The sequence below is a fragment of the Trachypithecus francoisi genome, unplaced genomic scaffold, assembly GCF_009764315.1.
Source record: "Trachypithecus francoisi isolate TF-2019V2 unplaced genomic scaffold, Tfra_2.0 Lachesis_group15, whole genome shotgun sequence".
NCBI classification, from domain to species: domain Eukaryota; kingdom Metazoa; phylum Chordata; class Mammalia; order Primates; family Cercopithecidae; genus Trachypithecus; species Trachypithecus francoisi.
In genome coordinates, this window is record NW_022681460.1 from 70,295,016 (window position 1) to 70,312,295 (window position 17,280).

The 17,280-nt window shown below is 37.7% G+C and overlaps 1 protein-coding gene across 2 annotated transcripts in view; it reads left to right on the forward strand.

Moving 5' to 3' along the window:
• Nucleotides 1–17,280, forward strand: part of EPM2A (EPM2A glucan phosphatase, laforin) — a 123,803-nt gene that overhangs the window by 44,390 nt on the left and 62,133 nt on the right. For both annotated transcript variants that reach the window (XM_033235155.1, XM_033235154.1), the window contains exon 2: nt 4,528–4,702. In XM_033235155.1, the coding sequence (XP_033091046.1) occupies nt 4,528–4,702 (175 nt within the window). The remainder of the gene's footprint in view (nt 1–4,527; nt 4,703–17,280) is intronic.

The window sequence follows — 17,280 nt, forward strand, 5'->3', positions numbered from 1 at the left end:
GTTTTTAAAATTTCAAATATTGTGTTTTTCAGTTCTAAAACTACTATTTAGTTCCTCTTTTCATCTTCCATTCCATTGCTGAGATGTTCTGATTCTTCATTTGTTTGAAATGTATTCTAATGGGTTACTGAGGCTTTAAAATATTTATCACATAATTCTAACATTATTGTTCTGTTGGTGTTGGCCTTTATCAGGCATCTTTTTTTTTTTTCCATTTAGTTTGAGATCTTAGTGGTTATTGATGTAATGGGTGATATTCTATTGAAACCTGGACATTTGGGGTATTATATAATGAGGTTAGCTCTTATGTAAACCTTCGATTTTAACTGAAATCTTCTGACACTACTCCAGCAGAAGAATGGAAGTCTCACCTTATTACCCAGTTCCTCACACTGTTTGCATTCATAACCAAACCAAATAGACTCCTCCCTGAGTGAGGTGGTAGTTCTAGCTCTCCACTAGGCCTCCATTGATAGCTCTCTGCCTGAGAGAGGGAGGAATGCCTTGTTACTGCTTCCCACATGGCATCCACTGATGGTGGGGCGGGAAGGAGGTGAAAATCTTGACTTTCTACTAGGTCACCTGTGACATGATCTCAGTGGGAAGGAGGGGCATCTCGTTACTGCCAAATGGAGGTGGAAGTCCACCTTTCCACGTGGACTCCACTGCGTTGCCAAGGGTGATGCTGAAAGTTTCAGACCCCTACTCATCCTTTTCTGACACCATGGTAGTGAGTGAGTTGAGGCGCTGCAATACAGCTTGGCAAACAAAAGTGGAAGTCTACCCATGCTTGGCCTTTGCTGGCCTGGGTGGGTGTGGGGCCACATTTTTTCAGTGGGTTTGACTGGAGTAGTGTAGTTATTATCAAACAGATTTCTGTCTGGCTAGGCTTGTCTTTTCATTTGGCTAGAGAGAGTGGACTTTTGTCATATTTTCTTTTTGCTGTCCTTGTGTTACCAAGTTGCTGGCTTCTTCAGATCTAAGTCTGGGATATATAAGGCAAAAAGAAAATGCATGGAACTCAATACTTAGGTCTTTCCTTAGGTCTCAGTGTCTCTGGATTGTCTGTCTTCTCTTTGCCTTTCAAAGTTATCTTATGTTTGTTTATTTATAATTTTCAGGGTTTTAAATTATACTTAGTGGGAGGACTAGGGAAAAGTACATTTATTCCATAGTTCCACATGCAGAAATCTCCAAAACCAAAATTATTTTGCTATTCATTCTTGCCATTTCATTAGGTGAAATTAAAAAGACAAAAACCCATCCTCTAAAAGACATTTTAACTATTAGAACATATTTTTAATAACTCAGGTTACTATCCATGAAAGATTTTTTTTAAATGTTGCCTAAAACATAAATGTATAAAAATGAGCAATTAGGCCGGGCGCGGTGGCTCAAGCCTGTAATCCCAGCACTTTGGGAGGCCGAGACGGGCGGATCACGAGGTCAGGAGATCGAGACCATCCTGGCTAACACGGTGAAACCCCGTCTCTACTAAAAATACAAAAAAACTAGCCGGGCGAGGTGGCGGGCGCCTGTAGTCCCAGCTACTCAGGAGGCTGAGGCAGGAGAATGGCGTAAACCCGGGAGGCGGAGCTTGCAGTGAGCTGAGATCCGGCCACTGCACTCCAGCCTGGGCGACAGAGCGAGACTCCGCCTCAAAAAAAAAAAAAAAAAAAAAAATGAGCAATTAAAGAAATCATTGTAGGAATGAAGAATTCTTGTGAAGATAATGATACATAAATAATTCTTCTTGACCATTATAATTTATGAACATTTGATCTCTTCAACAATTATATTTTTAATAGGTAATAATTCAGTGTTGTAAGTCAATTGTACTGACCAATGGGAGCCATAGATATTCTTTTATTAAACTAAAAAAAACCCCACTCCTTGTAAGTAATCCAATCAATTCAAAACAGTTGACTATGACAGTTCCCCTCCATCCAATTCCATTTCCTAGAAGTAACCACATCCAGTTTGTAGGCTATGTTTACACTTTCAGTCATGCTCTGCCACTTCACTTAGTCACTCCTGCTTTTCCTTTTCAGCTTCTCTCTCATCTTTTGTAAGTTTATCCTTCTATCTCTGGCTGTTAAACATTGAAAGACTTTCAGACTTTGTTCTAGAACGTTTTTCCTCAATTCATATTGTTTTGCTTTGTGACTCATCTATGTTCCTATTTCAATTACCATTTACACTCAGATTACTCATATTTATGTTTCTAGTTCAGATTTCTGGTCTTAATATCAAATCAATAACTCCAGCTCTCTGTTTGACGACTCTTTTTGGATATCTAAAGAGCACTCCCAACCCAACATTGCCAAAACTGGATAGATGATCTTTCCTTACAGCCTGTTTCAGATTTTGCATCTCAGTGAATAGTACCACTGTATATTGAATTATTTTCACTAGAAGCTTAGGAGTCATTATTGATCCCCTTTCATTTTCACCTTCCTTTTCCAATGAATCAAGTCCTGTGGCTTTTCCCTCCTGAATCTGCATAATCCTTTCAATGTCTGTGACCAAGCTTCATCATAAACTACCTAGGCCAATATAGTAGTTTTTAAAATGGACTCTCTACTTCTGTCTGATTGTTCTTAAATTATTTTTTTACTCTGTAGCCAGAGAGGTATCCTCAAAATAAAATCTGGTTATGTTACATGCCTGCTTAGAATATTTCAAATTTTTAGTTGCTCTTATGATAAATATCTGAGTTCTTAACATGACCTAGCACAGTACCTGCCTCAATAAACGTTTGTAGAAGAACGAAAAAAACTTATGGTTTACAGTATTTTCTATTAAAATAGTATTACTATACATGTGTATCTCTGTATGCATCAGAGATTCTTTTTTCTTATTAATATTTCTGTTGGATATGTTTCTAGAAGTGAAGTTGCTAGTATAGTTTGGATTTTATCTATTAAAAATGAAGGATAATAGAGATGTGGTGCAGTGCCTTGTAGTCATTGAGAAAAAACATCCATTAAGAGAAAAAAGAGGTGACGGATCTAGGAAGATCAATAATGGTTTATTAAGGGAGTCATCCTGTACCTTCTGTCTGATGGAAGGAGTTATATCTCAAAGAAACACCAAATAATTTCAGGATTTTTTGAGAGCTTATGCCAAGCAAATTTAGGTTAAATATTTTGTAAGACAGAGCAAGGAGAAAAGAACAAATGAATCACATTTTAATATTCATAACAGATGTGATTTATTTTTGTAAATCACTCATACATTTAGTTTGCTTACATGTCTTTCTTATAGTATATTATAATTAGGTAGTATAAAGAAAGGCATGATTTGAAATGGGATAATAAAAAGGTAATAAAAATAATGTATGAATTATAATTTTTATAGAAATCAAGGTTTACTAGTATCTAAGACCATTTGGGCTGCTGTAAACAAAACACCATATGTTGGTTAGCTTATAAACAATGGAAATTTATTGCTCATGGTTCTGGAAGCTGGGGGGTCTAAAATTGAGGCATACCAGATTCAGTGATTGGTGAGGGCTCACTTTCTGGTTCATAGACAGCAGCGACATGCTGTTTTCTCACCATGGTGGAATGGAGCTAGGGGTTTCTTTCATCCCTCTTTTATAAGGGAGCTAATCGCATTGGTGAGGGTTCTTCTTTATGACCTAATCATCTCCTAAGGGCCTCAGCTCCTAATACCAACACCTTAGGTGTTAGGATTTCAACATATAAATTTTGGGGGAACAAAAACATTCATACCATAGCAACTAGTGTAGTTGATACTGCACAGAAATCGTGAAATAGGCAAATAATGTTTTTAGAGATGTGTCTCTACTTCCTTTGATCCATGGCACTCTAAGGAAGATGGTGTGTCTTTGTGCATATGACATCAGCAGGGAGCATCACAAAGGCATCATGCCGAAAAGGTGGGGGACTAGGAGAGGCAGGTTGCTACTAGCGCCGCACTACTAGTTCTATGACCTTGGGCAAGCTAGTTAATCTCTGTGAGACTTATTTTCCTCATTTGAAAATAATGATAATAACTGTTTTACCTGTAAAGTAGATTTGATGTGATCATTTATTATTTATTGATGCATTTATTTGTAATTATTCATTTTTTGGTTGAGCTGATACTAAAACACTTTATTCCTGATTTTATTTATAAATTTGCATACCAGAAAAATAGAATTGTGTAATACAGGGGCATTAATAGCTTTAAAAACCTTTTTTAGGAGCTTCTCAGCCTGCAAAGTGATTCATAATGGCCTCTTAGAGCACTGAGAGGTACCATGAAACTCTGAAAGAGCTAACATGCTTTTTATAACCCGTGTACTCAAAGGGAGTAAAACACTGATTTTCATAAGTAGCTCTTTACAAATTCCTACTGTTCTGTTTTTCACTCTAGTCTTTTTTGTTTATACTGAAATGTGTAGATTAAGTAGCTTTATCTTTATTTTTTTCTTGCTATTAATTTTGTATCAGCCGCTTTGAGGATGTTTAAACCAAACACTGATTTAATTGCTTTGTTTATCATTTCTTCTTGTTCTAGGCAATGGACCTCATCATGACCGTTGCTGTACTTACAATGAAAACAACTTGGTGGATGGTGTGTATTGTCTCCCAATAGGACACTGGATTGAGGCCACTGGGCACACCAATGAAATGAAGCACACAACAGACTTCTATTTTAATATTGCAGGCCACCAAGCCATGCATTACTCAAGGTAAAAATAGTGCTATGTTTATAAGCATAGAAATAGTACAAGAGGTAGCATTAGCAACAATGAAAATACTTACTGTGTTCAAAACTGCAGTGTCTCACTTTGGAGGGGTCTATAGGCCTGTAATACTTTGAGGAGATAATTACAGTGAATCAGTGTGTGAGCTTTTCTGGGTCTAGATGTGGAGGATTTTAAAAATAGAATTCTTTAATAAATGCATACCTTAGCATCAATATATTTTCACCAGATAGTAGCTAACCAATCTCTGTATTTATGTAGTGGATTATAAATAAAAACTTCACTAACATGGCCTAAATTAGTATTTGTGTCCTTTATGATACTACCAGTGAAACAAAAATTGGTATTTCCTTATAACATCTTACTGAAATAAATATGTGTGAAAATAAACAGAACTAGATTGAATGTGATTATCTGCTTCATTATTTGTTAATATTTTGATTTATTTGTTCATTTAATTCCTAAACCAGGAGGTTGCTAAATAAAACGTAAGGCTCATTATCCTTTTCTCCTTTCCCACTCATCGGAAATGATTATTTTTAATCACTTTATGGTTAGTTTTTCTTGAGATTAAATCTAAATCTTAAACAATGTGCATATGTGTTCCTTGTTAATGTACCAGTTTAAAAATAGCTATTGATTCCCCTCTGTTACACATAGGAAATTGATGTCTTTCGTACTTGTCCTCTCTCCGCACTCCAGTCCCTACTAGGCATTTTTTGAAAAGTTCCATTGTTACTTACCATCATACAAATTCTATGTCTTGACCCATCAGTTTTTCACAATGTCTCCTAGTTTCCTACATTGTAAGAGCAGAGATTTTTTTTTTGTTCCTGTGTTTTTTTCCACATCTATTTCCACCTACTGACTCCTGCTTTTAAATTACTTTTATAAATTCAAGGCTTATAAAATTTACATTAAACTTTGTAAATATAAATTTCTTTCACACTTTGATTATTTAAAATTTAAAAGCAATTGCCAACATTTAAAATATTATGTGTTGTTTGATTTGTTTTTCTAAGACCACCAGAGCGAGTACAAAAGAACCAGCGAGTAGGCAAGGCTAGGAGCAAAACTGCAAATTTATGTTTTGGTCACCTCGCTTCAGGGAAGAAGGTGTGGAGGGTGAGGTCCGTCGGTCTCCGGCAAAGGAGGCCAAGGGAGTCGCCCAGTGGAGCTATCGGAGGAAGTTCCTGATGCAGTCCCGACAGGAGAGGGGGCTGAGGAAGTTCCAGTGGCGCTCTCCCCGGGAGCGGATTTTCTGGGAGTGGGAGGGCAATAGGCGGGGCATGGGCGTGTCTGGGGGCGTTCCGTAGGTGCCGCCAGGTAAATCTTGGTCTCTTCGGATTGACGTCACCTGGCACATGCCCAGTTGATCTGCACCTTCCCGGGGCCGGCTGCATTTTCGCAGTGTGGGAAAAGTTGGTGATGAAGAACCCGGAAGTGCGCCATCTTGCCTCCGTTCATCCAAACATTATTTACTGTAGAACTTACAGTATTTGTGCTATACACAAGGAGATACGTTCTCATGTTCTTAAAGAACGTGTTGTTTTGAATGAAAGATACAATTAATAAAACAGAGTTGTGAGGGATAAAAGAGAGAGAAAATGCAATTTCACAATAGTTTTAGGCAATTAATATTCCTCTTGAACACATCTTTCTTTCAAACTTCTGGTAGATGTTGGCTTTGCTGGTGGGTTGTATGCTTAGAATGAGGAAGAGAAGAGTTAAGCATGTCTCATGGCCTTATGGCCTGAGCTACTGAATTAATGGTGTTGCTGCTTACTGAGATGGGAAAGACTAGGAAATGAGCAATTTGAAGTAGGGCTTGAGGTGAAAGTTCTACTTTAGTCATTTCTTGAAATGTCTGTTAGATTACAGGAAGCAAATTGATTTGATTTCAGGAATTTTAGGGAGAGCTTGGAAATAAAGATATAAAATTGGCAGTTATCAAGACATAGATAGCATTCAAAATGATGAGTCTAGATAAGACAATAGTAAATGAGTGAAGTATAGAAGAGACAAAGAGAAGAAGCAAAAATATTGAGCCCTGATGCACACAATTTAGAAGTCAAGGATAAGCAGAAGATCCAGAGAAAAGAATGAGAAGGAACACCTCTTGAGATGGTCTGACGTTTAATAAGGATGTGTATATGGGTTCTTTTAAATTGATCCTGAACCACATTTCCTGAATGAACCCTTTTTTCTGAAACGTCATGTCTTGGGCTCTGGAGTTTTTTTTCCACTGTATAATTATTTCTTCTCCTTGATTGCCTTTGTTCTTTGCCATCAGAGACACTCCTTACATGGATGTTGGACCTCTTGGATTTACATTTTATGTTTGTCATCTTTTGTATTGCTTTACATTTTGAGAGGCTTCTTTATTTCCAATTCAATATCAATTTTTTTCTTAATTTTGGTAATTGAATTCTTAATTTTCATGGACTTTTACTTATTCTGTTATTCACTTTTTGTATATTAGTTTCTTCTTGTTTATGAATGAGTATATTCATGAATCATAGAATACTAATGAAAGTTATTTTTAAGTTCTCTTCTCTATTTTTTTTTTTTTTTTGCTTTTGAACTTGTTTATTGTAATCCTTAACATAAGTCATTCTTTCTGAGCCTCAGCTCTGAACACATAAAATGGAGATAAAGTTGTTACAGGGGCTGAATGATGCAACAATATAAACAACTTTTAATATTATGATCAGTCCACCTCCATACGGTTTTCCATAATGGTTGTGCTAATTTATATTACCACCAGCAGTTTGTCAAGGTTCTCTTGTCTCTATATCCTCATCAACACTTGGAGTTTTATGATTTTCTTAATTGTAGCCATTCTGATTAGAGTGAGGTGTTATCTTCTTGCAGTCTTGATTTGCATTTCCCTGATAATTGATGACATTGAACATTTTTTTTTCATATATCTTATCCATTTGTATGTCTTCTTTTTTTATTATTATTATTATACTTTAAGTTCTAGGGTACATGTGCACAACGTGCAGGTTTGTTACATATGTATACTTGTGCCATGTTGCTGTGCTGCATCCATCAACTCGTCAACACACATCAACTCGTCATTTACATCAGGTATAACTCCCAATGCCATCCTTTCCCCCTCCCCCTCCCCATAATAGGCCCCAGTGTGTGATGGTACCCTTCCTGTGTCCAAGTGATCTCATTGTTCAATTCCCACCTATGAGTGAGAACATGCGGTGTTTGGTTTTCTGTTCTTGTGATAGTTTGCTGAGAATGATGGTTTCCAGCTGCATCCATCTCCCTACAAAGGACACAAACTCATCCCTCTTTATGTCTGCATAGTATTCCATGGTGTATATGTGCCACATTTTCTTAATCCAGTCTGTCACTGATGGACATTTGGGTTGATTCCAAGTCTTTGCTATTGTGAATAGTGCCGCAATAAACATACATGTGCATGTGTCTTTATAGCAGAACGGTTTATAATCCTTTGGGTATATACCCAGTAATGGGATGGCTGGGTCATATGGTATTTCTAGTTCTAGATCCTTGAGGAATCGCCATACTGTTTTCCACAATGGTTGAACTAGTTTACAATCCCACCAACAGTGTAAAAGTGTTCCTATTTCTCCACATCCTTTCCAGCACCTGTTGTTTCCTGACTTTTTAATGATTGTCATTCTAACTGGTGTGAGATGGTATCTCATTGTGGTTTTGATTTGCATTTCTCTGATGGCCAGTGATGATGAGCATTTTTTCATGTGTCTGTTGGCTGTATGAATGTCTTCTTTTGAGAAATGTCTGTTCATATCCTTTGCCCACTTTTTGATGGGGTTGTTTGTTTTTTTCTTGTAAATTTGTTTGAGTTCTTTGTAGGTTCTGGATATTAGCCCTTTGTCAGATGAGTAGGTCGCAAAAATTTTCTCCCACTCTGTAGGTTGCCTGTTCACTCTGATGGTAGTTTCTTTTGCTGTGCAGAAGCTCTTTAGTTTAATTAGATCCCATTTGTCAATTTTGGCTTTTGTTGTCATTGCTTTTGGTGTTTTAGACATGAAGTCCTTGCCCATGCCTATGTCCTGAATGGTGTTACCTAGGTTTTCTTCTAGGGTTTCTATGGTATTAGGTCTAACATTTAAGTCTCTAATCCATCTTGAATTAATTTTCATATAAGGAGTAAGGAAAGGATCCACTTTCAGCTTTCTACTTCTGGCTAGCCAATTTTCCCAGCACCATTTATTAAATAGGGAATCCTTTCTCCATTTCTTGTTTTTCTCAGGTTTGTCAAGGATCAGATGGCTGTAGATGTCTGGCATTATTTCTTAGGATACTCAGAATTGTGTATTGATTTGTGTATGTTGAACCAGCCTTGCATCCCAGGGATGAAGCCCACTTGAACGTGGTGGATAAGCCTTTTGGTATGCTGCTGGATTCGGTTTGCCAGTATTTTATTGAGGATTTTTGCATCAATGTTCATTAGGGATATTGGTCTAAAATTCTCTTTTTTCGTTGTGTCTCTGCCAGGCTTTGCTATCAGGATGATGTTGGCCTCATAAAATGAGTTAGGGAGGATTCCCTCTTTTTCTATTGATTGGAATAGTTTCAGAAGGAATGGTACCAGCTCCTCCTTGTACCTCTGGTAGAATTCAGCTGTGAATCCATCTGGTCGTGGAATTTTTTTGGTTGGTAGGCTATTAATTATTGCCTCAATTTCAGAGCCTGCTATTGGTCTATTCAGTGATTCAACTTCTTCCTGGTTTAGTCTTGGGAGAGTGTTAAGTGTCCAGGAAATTATCCATTTCTTCTAGATTTTCTAGTTGATTTGCGTAGAGGTGTTTATAGTATTCTCTGATGGTAGTTTGTATTTCTGTGGGGTCGGTGGTGATATCCCCTTTATCATTTTTTATTGCGTCTATTTGATTCTTCTCTCTTTTCTTCTTTATTAGTCTTGCTGGCAGTCTATCAATTTTGTTGATCTTTTCAAAAAACCAACTCCTGGATTCACTGATTTTTTGGAGGGTTTTTTGGTGTCTCTATCTCTTTCAGTTCTGCTCTGATCTTAGTTATTTCTTGCCTCCTGCTAACTTTTGAATGTGTTTGCTCTTGCTTCTCTAGTTCTTTAATTGTAATGTTAGAGTGTCAATTTTAGATCTTTCCAGCTTTCTCTTGTGGGCATTTAGTGCTATAAATTTCCCTCTACACACTGCTTTAAATGTGTCCCAAAGATTCTGATATATTGTATCTTTGTACTCATTGATTTCAAAGAACATCTTTATTTCTGCCTTCATTTCGTTATGTACCCTGTAGTCATTTAGGATCAGGTTATTCAGTTTCCATGTAGTTGAGCGGTTTTGATTGAGTTTCTTAGTCCTGAGTTCTAGTTTGATTGCACTGTGATCTGAGAGACAGTTTGTTATAATTTCTGTTCTTTTACATTTGCTGAGGAGTGCTTTACTTCCAACTATGTGGTCAATTTTGGAATAAGTGTGATGTGGTGCTGAGAATAATGTATATTCTGTTGATTTGTGGTAGAGAGTTTTGTAGATGTCTATTAGGTCCGCTTGGTGCAGAGTTGAGTTCAATTCCTGGATATCCTTGTTAACTTTCTGTCTCGTTGATCTGTCTAATGTTGACAGTGGGGTGTTGAAGTCTCCCATTATTATTATATGGGAGTCTAAGTCTCTTTGTAAGTCTCTAAGGGCTTGCTTTATCAATCTGGGTGCTCCTATATTGGGTGCATATGTATTTAAGATAGTTAGCTCTTCCTGATGAATTGATTCCTTTACCATTATGTAATGATCTTCTTTGTCTCTTCTGATCTTTGATGGTTTAAAGTCTGTTTTATCAGAGACTAGTATTGCAACCCCTGCTTTTTTTTGTTCTCCATTTGCTTGGTAGATCTTCCTCCATCCTTTTGTTTTGAGACTATGTGTGTGTCTGCATGTGAGATGGGTCTCCTGAATACAGCAAACTGATGGGTCTTGGCTCTTTATCCAATTTGCCCCTCTGTGTCTTTTCATTGGACCATTAAGTCCATTTACATTTAAGGTTAATACTGTTATGTGTGAACTTGATCCTGTGATTGTGATATTAGCTGGTTATTTTGCTCATTAGTTGATGCAGTTTATTCCTAGCATTGATGGTCTTTACATTTGGCATGTTTTTGCAATGGCTGGTACCGGTTGTTCCTTTCCATGTTTAGTGCTTCTTTCAGGATCTCTTGTAGGGTAGGCCTGCTGGTGACAAAATTTCTAAGCATTTGCTTATCTGTAAAGAGTTTTATTTCTCCTTCACTTATGAAACTTAGTTTGGCTGGATATGAAATTCTGGGTTGAAAATTCTTTTCTTTAAGTATGTTGAATATTGGCCGCCACTGTCTTCTGGCTTGTAGAGTTTCTGCCGAGATATCTGCTCTTAGTCTGATGGGCTTCACTTTGTGTGTGACCCGACCTTTCTCTCTGGCTGCCCTTAAGATTTTTTCCTTCATTTCAACTTTGGTGAATCTGACAATTATGTGTTTGGAGTTGCTCTTCTCGAGGATTATCTTTGTGGCATTCTCTGTATTTCCTGAATTTGAATGTTTGCTTGCCTTACTATGTTGCAGAAGTTCTCCTGGATGATATCCTGAAGAGTGTTTTCCAACGTGGTTCCATTTTCCCCCTCCCTTTTAGGCACCCCCATCAGACGTAGATTTGGTCTTTTCAGATAATCCCATACTTCTTGAAGGCTTTGTTCATTTCTTTTTCCTCTTTTTTCATTAGACTTCTCTTCCCACTTCATTTCATTCATTTGATCCTCAATCGCTGATACTCTTTATTCCAGTTGATCAAGTCAGTTACTGAAGCTTGTGCATTTTTTGTGTATTTCTTGTGTCATGGTTTTTATCTCTGTCTGTTCGTTTATGGCCTTCTCTGCATTGATTATTCTAGTTATCCATTCTTCTATTCTTTTTTCAAGATTTTTAGCTTCTTTGTGCTGTGTACGTAATTCCTCCTTTAGCTCTGAGAATTTTGATGGACTTCTCTATACTCGTCAAAGTCATTCTCTATCCAACTTTGATCCGTTGCTGGCGATGAGCTGCTTTCCTTTTGAGGGGGAGATACGCTCTTATTTTTTGAATTTCCAGCTTTTCTGCCCTGCTTTTTCCCCATCTTTGTGGTTTTATCTGCCTTTGATCTTTGTTGATGGTGATGTACTGATGGGGTTTTGGTATAGGTGTCCTTTCTGTTTGTTTTCCTTCTAGCAGTCAGTATCCTCAGCTGTAGGTCTGTTGGAGTTTGCTTGAGGTCCACTCCAGACCCTGTTTGCCTAGGTATCAGCAGCAGAGGCTGCAGAAGATAGAATATTACTGGTCAGCGAGTGTTCATCTCTCTTTCTTGCTCTGGAAGCTTCGTCTCAGGGGTGTACCCTGCCGTGTGAGGTGTGGGATGTCAGTCTGCACCTAGTGGGGAATGTCTCCCAGGTAGGCTACTCAGGGGTCAGGGACCCACTTGAGCAGGCAGTCTGTCCATTCTCAGATCTCAGCCTCTGTGTTGGGAGATCCACTGCTCTCTTCAAAGCTGTCAGACAGGGTCATTTGCATCTGAAGAAGTTTCTGCTGCTTTTTGTTTAGCTATGCCCTGTCCCCAGAGGTGGAGTCTACAGAGACAGGCAGGTCTCCTTGAGCTGCTGTGGGCTCCACCGAGTTCGAGCTTCCAGGAGGCTTTGTTTACCTATTTAAGCCTCAGCAATGGTGGGCGCTCCTCCCCCAGCCTTGCTGTTGCCTTGCAGTTACATTGCAGACTGCTGTGCTAGCAATGAGGGAGGCTCCATGGGCATGGCACCCTCTGGGCCAGGGGTGGGATATAATCTCCTGGTATACCGTTTGCTAAGACCCTTGGTAAAACGCAGTATTAGGGTGGGAGTTAGCCGATTTTCCAGGTGTCATGTGTCTCAGTTCCCCTGGCTAGAAAAAGGGATTCCCTTCCCCCTTGTGCTTCCCAGGTGAAGCGATGCCTCGCCCTGCTTCATCTCTCGCTGGTCAGGCTGCACCAGCTGACCAGCACTGATTGTCTGACACTCCCCAGTCAGATGAACCCAGTACCTCAGTTGAAAATGCAGAAATCACCCATCTTCTGTGTCGCTCGCACTAGGAGCTAGAGACTGGAGCTGTTCCTATTCAGCCATCTTGCTCCGGGTCCCAAGTTCTCTTACTGGAACTATACTTTTTCCTCCTGAATCAATTGTTTTTCATTCGTTTTGATCTTTCTTTGTTTTGTGTTATTGTTTTAGGTAACGTGATTATTAGTTGTTCATATTTACTATGTGAAAATTAGGTTGATTATTGTATATGGCTATCATAAGTTTCCTGTGCTATTACTGGCCTCTGTACCTGTGAGAGATGTTGGGGGCAAGCTGTGCTCAGGTGGGCAGATCCTATCTTTCTCAGCAGACTCAAATCAGACAACCCACCTACATACTTCCTCCGCCCCACCCTGAATGAAAAGATAAGGAGGGTCTGTTGTGGGGTACACCTCTCACTCTGAGAACATTTGCTCCCCAAGTTGATGTTTTAATTTTTAAATAAAGTATTTCTTCAGCTTCACTTACAGTGTCAAAGCTGCATGTGCAGGTGAGAGTGAACCTTAGTTCATGTACTCAACTATGCAAGAAAGCTTATGTTTCTTTATTTTCTTTAAAGCAACTTAGTTTTACATCCAAGTCTCTATCCTACTGAATTCTCAAGTAATTCAACCTGTTATCCACTGCAAGATGTAAATATATCTATGCTTATAAATAATAAGATATTTAAATGTATGTATACTATATAACACATTGTTTATTAATATAATAAATAATATTGTATGTGTATGTATATCTGGAGTTTAATATATAATCTAATATATACATACTCTCACACACACACACACACACACCAAGTCCTGGGAATCTTTATTTTTCAACATCTCCACGTGATTTTTACATGCATAAAAGGACAGTAGTTTATAATAGAAAAGGAATATTTTTATGCACCTTCAGTTGTTTTAGTCTAACTCCCCTTAAAATTTCCAGCATAATTCACCTTCACATGAAACTGGATAAGATGAAAATCTGAATTCAGTTTAAAAGAAAAGAGTCGGAAAGGCATTTATATATTTGATTATTAAATTGAAAACATCAAATTCTATCTGTTTGCCATGTTCATCTGACAATGTATAATGCTAAGATTACTTGTGAATTTATCTTAGCTGCTGAAATACATACAGACAGGTAGATTATATGTTTGAGCATATATACAATGGAGGTATTCAAACTCAACTATGAATTTATAATTACAAACTCTCAGTCTTTAGTTTAAATATAGGAATGGAATTATGCCTAGAATTTTTTTATGGTTGGGATAAATCATATCAGAATGGAATTGTCAGTATCCTTTATAAGGATAAGGCTTTTTAGAGCATATATATCTAAAAATTAAGTGTTATATAATAAGATAAATGGTAACTTCATTTATTCAGTGAGAATTGTGTGGATTACTCTGTGCAGCCTGTGTTGAGTGCTGGACCATCAGCAATGGAGAGACATGATCCTTGCTTTCATGGAACTTATGCTCTAGTGGAAGACAACATGTAAACAGCTGCAATACAGTTAAATATTTATTGTAATGAAGTTATATATGTAGTGTAAAAATGGACAGGAAAAATTTTTAGTTCAAGAAAATCTTTATGAGGATGTAGAACTTGAACAGAAATGTGAAGGCTTCTTTTTCTCAGGACATTTGGGAAAGTGAATTCAAGGTAAGAAGAATAGTGATGTGTTTTGGCTGTGTCCCCACCCCAATCTCATCTTGAATTGTAGCTTCCACAATTCCCATGTGTTGTAGGAGGGACCCAGTGGGAGGTATTTGAGTCACTGGGGCGTGTCTTTTCCATACTGTTCTCGTGATAGTGAATAAGTCTCATGAGATCAGATGGTTTTATAAGGAGGACTTTCCCTGCACATGTTCTCTCTTTGTCTGCTGCCATCCATTTAAGATGTGACTTGCTCTTTCTTGCCTTCAACCATGATTGTGAGGCCTCCCCAGCCATGTGGAACTGTGAGTCCTTTAAACCTCTTTCCTGTAAATATTACCCAGTCTTGGGTATGTCTTTATTAGCAGCGTAACAACGTGCAAATACAAATAGCAAGTGTACATGTAGAGAGGTGTGAGAGAGCAATATTAGGGTAGCCACCTAATTTTCTCCAACCAGGATGCTTTGAGAGTAAAAAGAGGTACTTTACATAATTAGCCTGAACATGAGGTATAGAAATAGGACTTTACTGGGAATGCCAGGACATATGGCAACCTAGAGAATATGTCACGTAAAAGAGAATATTCTGATACCTCTCAATATTCAGATGCATATATAAGCTGACAAGCACCTGTCTCCATAGAAGGACTACAGATATCCTTTGATAGAAATTAGCACCCATTCCATGTTATGGTTTACCTAGAGATTTTTATGTGGTACGTTTTAGTTTTTGATTGTAGCCAAGGTATACATGCCAGTTCTTTAAACATGTATTTAAAGAATTTATCAAATCTACAAGTTTTATTATGAGAAAAAGAAATCTTTCTGTCTCTTCTTTCCCCCACCCAACCTCCCCCAATTATGTCTTTCCACAGGCAACCACTTTCATCTCTTTAAGTTGATAATTTGCTACTTAACTTCAGGTAAATGATAAATAATATAATTATATTACTACTGTTTGGTTTTAGATCTAGCTATTATCTATGGACTTTACAACATGAAATATGAAGATCTAGCTCTGTTTTCTTCTCCTTCTCCGACATCCATCCTATTGTTCAGTCTTCCCAATATAGTAATACGTTATTTTTCATGCGATCAGTATTCTACATGTATATTCATATGCCTATGTAAATACTATTTAACAACCAAACAATTTGCAGATGTTTAAATCTCTCAGGGTTGCTATTGAGAAGTCAAAGCCATTATGCCTCCCAATCTTTTATGTTCAAATGTTTTTGTTTTTGTTTTTACTTCCATAAACGAAGAAGCCTGCAGAATCTTTTCATTTCCAGTAGTGTGAAATTCCATGATGAATATCTTAGTATGGGTCCATTTTATCCATTTTGCTAAGCTCTCAGTGCAGAAGACTTTAATTCTGCAAAGAGGTAAAATTTACTTCTTTGGATGTAAACTTCTTCAATTATTTCTCCCCTTTATTTCTGGAATTTCTATTACTGAAATGTTGGATCTCTGGCCTGAGTTTTCAATTTTCCTGTCTTTTATATTTTGCATTTCTTTTTAAATATATTTTTCTTCTCCTTTTTTGTTTTTTATTATTATACTTTAAGTTCTAGTGTACATGTGCACAACCTGCAGGTTTTTACATAGGTATACTTGTATCATGTTGGTTTGCTGCACCCATCAACTCCTCATTTACATTAGGTATTTCTCCTAATGCTATCCCTCACCCTGACAGGCCCCAGTGTGTGATGTCCCCCGCCCTGTGTCCAAGTGTTCTCATTGTTCATTTCCTAACTATGAATGTGAACATGCAGTATTTGGTTTTCTGTCCTTGTGATAATTTTCTGAGGATGATGGTTTCCAGCTTCATCCATGTCCCTGCAAAGGACATTAACTCATCCTTTTTTATGGCTGCATAGTATTCCATGGTGTATATGTGCCACATTTTCTTAATCCACTCTATAATTGATGGACATTTGGGTTGGTGCCAAGTCTTTTGCTATTGTGAATAATGCCACAATAAACATACGTGTGCATGTGTCTTTATAGTAACATGATTTATAATCCTTTAAGTATATACCCAGTAATGGGATCACTGGGTCAAATGGTGTTTCTAGTTCTAGATCCTTGAGGAATCGCCATACTGTCTTCCACAATGGTTGAACTAATTTACACTCCCACCAACAACGTAAAAGCATTCCTATTTCTCCACATTCTCTCCAGCATCTGTTGTTACCTGACTTTTTAATGATCATCATTCTAACTGGCGTGATATTGTATCTCATTGTGGTTTTGATTTGCATTTCTCTGATGACCAGGGATGATGAGCATTTTCTCATGTGTCTGTTGGCTTCATAAATGTCTTCTTTTGAGAAGTGTCTGTTCATATCCTTTGTCCACTTTTTGATGGGGTTGTTCATTTTTTTCTTGTAAATTTGTTTAAGTTCTTTGTAGATTCTGGATATTAGGCCTTTGTCAGATGGGTAGATTGCAAAAATTTTCTCCCATTCTGTAGATTGCCTGTTCACTCTAATGGTAGTTTCTTTTGCTCTGCAGAACCTCTTTAGTTTAATTAGATCACATTTGTTAATTTTGACATTTGTTACCATCGCTTTTGGTGTTTTCATCATGAAGTCCTTGCCCGTGCCTATGTCCTGAATGGTATTACCTAGGTTTTCTTCTAGGGTTTTTATGGTTTTAGGTCTGACATTTAAGTCAATGTGTAAGGAAGGAATCCAGTTTCAGCTTTCTACATATAGCTAGGCAGTTTTCCCAGCGCCATTTATTAAATAGGGAATCCTTCCCCCATTTCTTGTTTTTGTCAGGTTTGTCAATGATCAGATGGTTGTAGAA